Consider the following 8,328-nt stretch of genomic DNA (forward strand, 5'->3'; position numbering starts at 1 on the left):
ACTCCTTGTAAACACAGGTAGGCTACTCGCTATATTCATTACATACAGAAAAATAAAAGGTCCTATGAGCCAGCTGTCCATTGGTGGCCAGGATCTTTTGTGCATTCAGCTAGTTAAGTCTGATGTACAATGTTCATCCTGTGCAGCGTGTCACTAGAGCCTGAACCAGCATTAACAAATCTTAAACGGAAAACTGGAAGTATGGAACATGTTTTTTTTATTAATTTTCTTTTTTTAAATGAGAAGACTGTGTAAAAAGCACAGTACATTATAAAGAAAACGGGAAGAACAATAATGAAAGAGGGATCTTGGAAAAGATACTTAAAATGATCAGTCATGAGAATACTCCATGTCATCCTTAAACTCCGTCCACAATGATATTATTTCACATTAACTACCATCTTTTTCACCAAACAGTCACTTTTATAACAGAAGAAAAAGAAAGAAACGGTGACTTGATGCAGGCTCCACGAGTCTTCTGTTCCAGAGTTAGCCGAAATGTTCACAACACTTCTGGCACTTGTAGCCTGCATGTGTAACTGTGTGTGTGTGGATGTGTGTGTGGATGTCTCTGGTATTTTTTTAGTGTCGGGGGCCACTTGGTCGTGGAAGAAGGGCAACTGATCAAAGGGAGACAGGAGAAAAGAAAACACAGGGTTACACAATAAGTTTAAGTTGATGTTCATTGTGTTTTTAAACCCAGTATTTGGTTTTAGTTCAGTTTTTTTATATACATGCGGAACCTATATACTTCGTATTGTAAAAGGACAAAAGAGAAATCCATATCAAGACAAAGGGTGAATGAAAAAAAAGTTGAAGCGACCCACCTGGAGAAGCGAGAAGTGGAGGGCGGGCACTCTTTAGAGAAGGCGGGGCTCCCCTACCTAGGAGAGGGCCCCTGGGGCCTGGGTGGTATAGAGGAAGGTGATGGAGTAACGGCCCACGAGACACGGGGGGGGCACCGTAGAGGCTGTGTGAGGACTGGGGGCCTCGAGAAGACGAGGCCCCTAACGATGGACCAGGAGGCCGATGCAAGGACAGTAGAGGAGGAGGTTTGGTTTTGGGATAAGAACCTTAAAATAAAGAAAGAGAGACATTATGATAGGATGTACCACATCTACATTGTAGACACTGCAGATGAAAGGATGAGAAGTTATGTGTACGTTAGAAACATCTCATGATGGTGCAGTCCAATTAAACACTGCACTGACAACTCAAGACTTCAATTTGCTCATTAAGTCCTTCTCTCGTTGTTCTAGATCAGAGACTCTCAAACTTCAAAAATAAATAGTGAAACTGCATATGTGCTGTTGCAGAAATGTCATTCTACTGATGCCTTTTACCAGATAACCAGCAACAATTATACTGCAAGACTATGCAGTCTAACCTGGTGAAGGCAAGAGAGGAGCCGGTGCCAGGGGGTGATCCATCAGGAGCCCACCTGCAGACTGGGGTTGAGGGGGCCCGGGTGGCGTGGGCAGCAGAGGAGGCGGTTTCCCCAGTCCTGGAGGTAACATGTTCCCCCTCTGTCCCTCGGTGTTGGATGCTGGAAGACAGAAAAGTCAAAAATGAAAGAACCACAACAGACAGGAAGACGTAGGACCCAAAGAGAAAGCACAGACAGATAATTAGTTAAAGGTGCAATCAGTGAGACGGACACAGCACCAGTCCCAGCTCTTCGAGCGACTACAGTTTAACTACCTTGTGTGTGCTCCTGCCGGCAACGGACATACTCCGAGATGGTTTCCAGCTCCTCGGGGTAGAGATGCACCCCGTCAGCTAACAGCAAGAGGAGCTGGCGGGTTTCGGAGGGAACCGCGTGGCGCTCCATCTTTTCCCGTTCCAGAAAGTCATCAAGCAGCTGCGACGCCTGGGCTGCACTGTCGGCGGGGTCCTTCGGCTTGCGCTCTTTGACGCGCCTGCAACTGTACTCGGCTGCAACAAAGTCCATGGCCTGGTCCTTGGGCATGTTGCGATGGACTGGGGGGGGGTTGAAATGTTAGTGGTGACGTGTCAGGAGACTGAAGGGGTAGACAGAGGAGACAAAACTGTAGAAATAAACTGGTCTCAAACTAAGGCTGACCCAAACGCTTCGAAGCTTTGACCGTTGCCATGGTGATTGATGTCCAAATCAGTGTTTGACGCATCAGGTTTTATTTTCATATAAAGCCTATGCATTACCCCCAAAAATCCTCATTCATATATATATATATATATATATATATATATATATATATATATATATACACATATATATACATATATATACACATATATATACATATATATATACACACACACATATATACATATATATATACACACACACATATATACATATACACACACACATATATACATATACACACACACACACACACACATATATATATAAATAAAAGTAAAGTACAAATGAAGTAAATAATGAGCGCAGGTTTGAGAAAAGTCTGACCGCTTGTCTTGTCGTTTAACACACCCGGCGAAGCTTCGAATATCGTCGGTTATTCCTCGCGGAAGCTTCGAAGCCCCAAGTTCTCACTGGTCACTCAGATAATTTAGCAATTTTGTCGTTTTGTGACGTTATGGTCAGCAAATACAACTGATAAATTGGTACTTTTGGTAGTAGGCACTTTAGAATAGGTATATATGCAAGTTGTGGTTTGTTGGGAGAGGAGGGGCCAGTTGTGTGAGGATGATCAGGAACTTTATTTCTGGCTGCATTATGTTCCTGGACGTAAAATACTTGATTTGTACACTTATTCTTTTTTTCCTCATGCATTTAGACGTGTGACAGCAAAACGTGAGATGATTTGTGTGTTTAAATTATCCGGTGCCATAAATAATCCCTTTATTATATTTGCTTTAAGACTTTGTTTGTGTAGAATGTATTTTGACTTCCTTTTTGTGAACTACACAGAAATAAGCATTATCATGGAATAATAACTTTCCTTTGCACAGTTTGGATGTTCTTGTATAAAACGCATATTTGTAATTTGTATTACGCATATTTATTTGTGCATGGTGTGCTATTTTAAATGTTTCCGTGGGGCATCTAAATCACATTAATGACTCAGTGACGTGTATTTCCCCATGATTAAATCATTTTCATTATAAGTATAGAAATAACTGTTGTAGCCAGCTATGTGTTGATCAGTTGTATGCAGCTCATGAGATATATATATATATATATATATATATATATATATATATATATATATATATATATATATATATATATATATATATATATATAATATATATTTTGACAATCTTAATAAAGCCGATGGCTCGAGCTTTGAAAATATATCCAAAGTCCAGAGTTTTCCTTTAAAAAAAAAAAATAGGACTCGTTTGACATTTTGGGAAGTTTGCGTGTTCACTTTTAACACCACTCTCATGCCTTTACAGTCCACGTGAAGCTACGGCTAGCTGCCAGTTAGCTTAATTTAGCATAAAATTGGAAACTTTGTTCAGGCCGTGTTGAGGTTTATGTGAAGATAAAAACAAACAGGATCCAAAGTGTCAATCAGTGGGCTTTGGAGGCGCTGGCAGCTTCATATCCAGACAAATATGAGAGTCGTGTCAAAATGTGGAAGTGTGAGCTGTCATGTAATGTCAAAGTGTATTACAGTGGCAGCCGGTGGATGACGAGCCATTGATGCATATACTGAATGAATAATGTGAATAGTTGATGGACTCAGAGATTGTCTTTTTCAGTCGAGTACAGAATTAGAGCTTTAGAAATCGACTTGTTGGTGCTTTAATGGGAGCATTTCTTCTTTTTATCTGGTTTCATGTGAAATCTATATTTAAGAGTTTTTATTTTGGTGGAATCCAAGTAAAACGTAAGCTGCAATTGACCATTGGTTGAAAAGGGGGAGGAGGTCACTGAGGTGGCTTGGCTAAGCTTCAAGGAATGAGGGGGCAGGGACTTACTTTTGAGGGATTCTGAGAATATGATAACAGTGCAGGAGGACAGAACTACGTTTGTCTGCTCCACCAGAATACATAACGGGGAGCCGTCTGCTCGGACGTCCTGCAGAGCTCGGGTCAGGCCCGATTCCGCCTGAAGGTAGAGCATTTCCACTGACAGGCCACGCTCCTGCAAGCACTGGCTTAGCGATTTGGGGTAATCCCTTTGAGAGGAAGAGAAACACTTTGTTAACTTGACATGTCTGTATTAAGTGACTCCGCCGGCATGTAGAGGAACCTAAATGGTATATCTGAGAGGAACAGAGGGTTATTTCTTGATGTATATGGTGAAGAAAGGTCATCATTCCTCTTGTGTGGTGAAATCTCTTTATATGGATCTTCAATTAGACAAGTGTAGCGTTATGTGGAGCTTTGTGTGGCACCAAAACACAGGTTTTTGGCTCTCTCGTGGATGTATTTAGTGTTGTAGCAGTATGTGTTTAGGTAGCATATCGGGTAAAACAGAGGGTCTTACTCATATGGAAGACGTGTGTGAATTTGCAAAGAACGGCGGCCCTTCTGTCCAAGGAAGGACCAACACAAAAAAAAACACAACCGCTGTAGCGGCTACTGGCAGTTTGCACTTTTGAGAGCACACTCTGTTGAATGCTGGCATTTGAAACAGCTGTGGATAAATGTCTGCATGTGGCTGAGTTTGGAGGCATGTACACCTTTGTAAAGGGCCAATGGTAAATGTTGTGCTTTCATGTTAGTCCCCGTGAAACATGGAGCGCGGGGCTTCATTCCCAAATGTACGCTCCAAAATTCAGCGACCGTGCAATGTGAAATGTGTTAGAAGAGGCAGCAATACCAACTCTGGTAGACGTAGGAGGACATCCACCGACATAGAAGCAGGACAAAGCAGCTTTTGGAAGAACTGGGTGAACAAAGAATAAACAGCATCTGCTTACCGCCATCAACATTAGCAGCTCGTCTGTCCACAGTGTACGTGACATAGGAAGAGTTTGATGTTGCAGGAGTGGTTTCAGATGTTTTCATGGCCATTGTGACACTTGTTATTCTCCCCCCCCCCTCCCCACACCACACACACAGGGAAACTGAGGCCTCATTAGAATTCAATGTTAATGCAAAGCATCCAAGCCGACTGCAGCTGCCAGAGCCACCTTTTAAACCCTACAGAGGTTTGGTGTTTACTATTCAAACCAGCAGCTATATATTTTCATAGGTCCTTATGGCATGTGAAACTGGCTATAAAGTCATTAGCTAATGTTGTAAATAGGCATTTGAATGAATGCACTATGCAAAATGTGTGCTGCAACCAGAACACAAAGTGAACGACAACATCCACATCTGTCCTACGTTGACATTAGAATCAAACTTCGACACGTTTTTAAAAGACCAAGAAAAATAAAAGCAGTTACAATGTTACGGTAATACGTGCCGATATCCAAACTAGGTCTCATGATTAGCATAGCAGAGTTAGCGCCGTTAGTACTTCCAGGTAAGTCGACTGGTTGGTTTGCTACTGCGACCTTGTCACTCCATAGATGCAGACGCAGCTGCCAAATGTGGTATAGCTTCAAAGTCGCCATTTGTGTGTGTGTGTATGAGTGTCTTGCATGGCTTCATTTTTTATGTTGCATTGTGTCGTGATGTTTTATGTTTTATGCACATTTTCATTTTGCATCGAAGGGGGATGAAGGTGGATCAAATGACCAGACTTCATTATTGAGCTCAGTGCAACATCCACTGCTGAACCATTAGCAAACATGTTGATCTGTGTGTGTGTGTGTGTGTGTGTGTGTGTGTGTGAGAGAGAGAGAGAGTGTAGCATGTCGCTGGTACGCAACAGTAGTTACCTTTAATTAAATAAAGTTGTTTTGAGAGAATGTGTGATCCAAATCTACTGTAGAGTGGATAGAAAACATTGGTGGAACGTTGCGTGTGCTTGACACTGTTGGAGAAATAAATATCAATATAATTACAATACGCATGTATTCAAAGGTGTGGATTTGGCTGTCGACACCGCCGACATCCGACGTACAATCCACTGATTCTCAGTGGCCCAGGTACGGAAGTGAATTTGGAGTGTGTAAAGCAATACTTTTATATTAAAGTAATAAAAACAGCAGTCAAGTACAAACCCTGCATGTATAAGCGAACTTCTAGCTGGACTGCTTGTTGTTTCGATTTTACTAATGAGTACTCACAGGCACCGGTTGGTGACAGAGAGGACCACGCAGTCGGCGGGCTTCCTCTCCTCCTGCACCTGTCTGTAGAACTTCTGATACAGGGCTTTACGTCGGTCTGCTGGAGTGCAGCCGTCTGGCTTGGCTGGTGTGTGTGTGTGTGTGTGTGGGGGGGGGGGGGGGGTAAAGGGAGACGGAAAGATTAGAGGATAAAAGAGAAATGGGAATTTGAAGGTAGAGAAATGAGAGCAGATGTTTGGTTCATTTAAAAACAGGAAGCAAGGTCATTGAAATGGCCTACACATATGACCATAACATAAAAATGTAAACCAATGGGGTACGCTGATGAAATGCAGTTTTACTTCATTAAAGCTGCAGCAACACAATTACTTAGCATGGATTTGCATATGGAGACTGGTGCAAAGTAGTTACTGTGCTTTTAGTGATCAATATAGAGAAACCATCTCACCGTTTGGCTGATGCTTGTATGCCTCGTACTTCACACTTCCGCTGTAGTTTTGAATTTGCTCCAGTTCTTCGTAGCTGAAAGAAACGCGGCGAAACAGGAGCATCTTTGTTACATTTTAAGGAGGAAGGCCTTTCTATGCCTTAAACTTAGTTTAGGTTAAACCATGTTGACTGGAAAGCAGGTGTCAGCTGTCCCAGCCTAACTGATGCAACAATAAACAAGAGCCATTCACTTCCATACTGTGGTGGCAGCAGTTACAGAAAGCCACTGCTTACTATCAATCGGCCCAAGCATACAATGGAACTCGTCTGTCCGCACCAGTTGTGATGCATGTTGTTTTTTTCTTTCTGTGTGCCACAAAACATTCCTTGTTCATTATTACGAATTGAAATATTTAAGAATGAGAGGGGCCCAGATGGATCTCCTACTACAGCTGTCCAGCGGTGGCTGACAGATGAATGTCGGTGAATCGTAGAAGGCTGGTAAACGTCACCTGTCTAGGACATCCTTGAGCTCCTCGCTCCTCTCCTCTCTGGTGGGGTAAGGCGCTCCTCTCCGAAACAGACGCAGCTGTTGACCACTGCACAACACACAGGAAGAGGTTTTTAAGTGCACCGTATCAAATACAACACGTGTACTACCGTTGACTGGTGGTAGAAGGAGGCAGGTGTCAAGTTTGTGGAAACCAACACTGTTTTGTTTTCCACTGCTGCTACCACCTAGCATGCCCGCTGCTAATGCTAACCGTGCTACCATTGGGGCTTACCTTCCGTTCGGGTTCACGTTAGCTGGTGGCCGCCGGGCAGCTGCAGACGACTTCGCCCACGACGACATTTTTATCTGCACTGCAATGTTGCCCAAATAAACCTGCGCCTTTACCGACAGAGTGAGGATAAACCGATGATTGGCGTTACTCCACCAGTGTTCTACTACAGCCCTCCCTGTAGTGGGGGGAGGAGGAAGAGGGGGAGCAGCTCTTCTTCTGGTGGTTGACTCGCTAGTTTACAGTATTACCGCCACCTACTGGACCAGCACGTTTTTTGGATATATCATGTTTTGATCCTTCCCTGCTGCTGCTTGTTTTCTCAAAGCCATCACAATGTCACCCATCTGTATTTGCCCTTAAAGAGTTATACCCAATGCATATCTCAAAATATATTTCGTTTTATGATTTTATTAGCTGCGGTTTTCAGATGGCGTGTATGTGAGATGTCCACTGCGGCCCATAAACAGTTGGAGTGAAACAAAATACTGTTTATGTTGTAGCTGTTCAGCACATTATCGTATATATAATCATTGGTCACTGCAGGGTTATATCAGACCTGACTCTTTTTTTTAAGCTCTGATGTCATTCTCTGGTTGTTGCTCCTGTCCCCTGTGGTTTTGTGTAGGTTTGGTCATTATGATTAGACACTGTTGGGTCTAAGCTCGATTCCAGCAGCAGATCTTTATCTTTATATATTTTTTACAATACCTGTGTACCACCTCTTGCCGGTTTATAGCACTGACAATGAAACACGAGTCCAACACAGGACACATATGCACATTGTGCAATTCCCGTGTGAGGCAATCAAGGGATTATTGCTGGGTCTTTACACTCAATGGTTAAAAAAATAGTGCGACAAGAACAATCTTAATTTCTCTTACACCATCTCGTGTTCAAGTTTCACCTATGCGGCTATGAACAACAAGTAGGTTGCCTATCAGGTTGTCAGGTCACTTTCAGTCATAATAACT

At 42.8% G+C, this 8,328-nt stretch overlaps 1 protein-coding gene across 2 annotated transcripts; it reads right to left on the minus strand.

Annotated features, from left to right (window-relative positions):
• Window positions 1-35: 35 nt before the first annotated feature.
• LOC306776414 (uncharacterized protein) lies at window positions 36-7,520 on the minus strand. Of its 2 annotated transcripts, none has more exons than XM_079267095.1 (9): window positions 7,358-7,520; window positions 7,085-7,171; window positions 6,592-6,665; window positions 6,144-6,267; window positions 3,937-4,136; window positions 1,702-1,980; window positions 1,442-1,546; window positions 828-1,073; window positions 36-620 (listed from the first exon to the last, which is right to left on the minus strand). In XM_079267095.1, exons 1-9 carry the CDS (start codon window positions 7,423-7,425, stop codon window positions 583-585), a joined length of 1,221 nt encoding a protein of 406 aa, XP_079123221.1. In that variant the 5' UTR covers window positions 7,426-7,520; the 3' UTR covers window positions 36-582. The 2 variants fall into 2 exon arrangements, with proteins under 2 accessions (XP_079123221.1, XP_079123220.1); XM_079267094.1 differs by having other exon boundaries at window positions 39-620; window positions 1,388-1,546.
• Window positions 7,521-8,328: the final 808 nt, after the last annotated feature.

Source organism: Melanostigma gelatinosum, assembly GCF_949748355.1.
Source record: "Melanostigma gelatinosum genome assembly, chromosome: 1".
In the NCBI taxonomy this organism is placed as follows: Eukaryota; Metazoa; Chordata; class Actinopteri; order Perciformes; family Zoarcidae; genus Melanostigma; species Melanostigma gelatinosum.

Coding starts and splice junctions, on each gene's coding strand:
- LOC306776414 (XM_079267094.1), bottom strand. CDS start 7,425: ATGTCGTCGTGGGCGAAGTCGTCTGCAGCTGCCCGGCGGCCACCAGCT. Junction 6,666..7,084: donor CTCAAGGATGTCCTAGACAG/GTGACGTTTACC, acceptor CGTTTCTTTCAG/CTACGAAGAACTGGAGCAAA. Junction 1,981..3,936: donor ATTCTCAGAATCCCTCAAAA/GTAAGTCCCTGC, acceptor ACCCCCCCCCAG/TCCATCGCAACATGCCCAAG.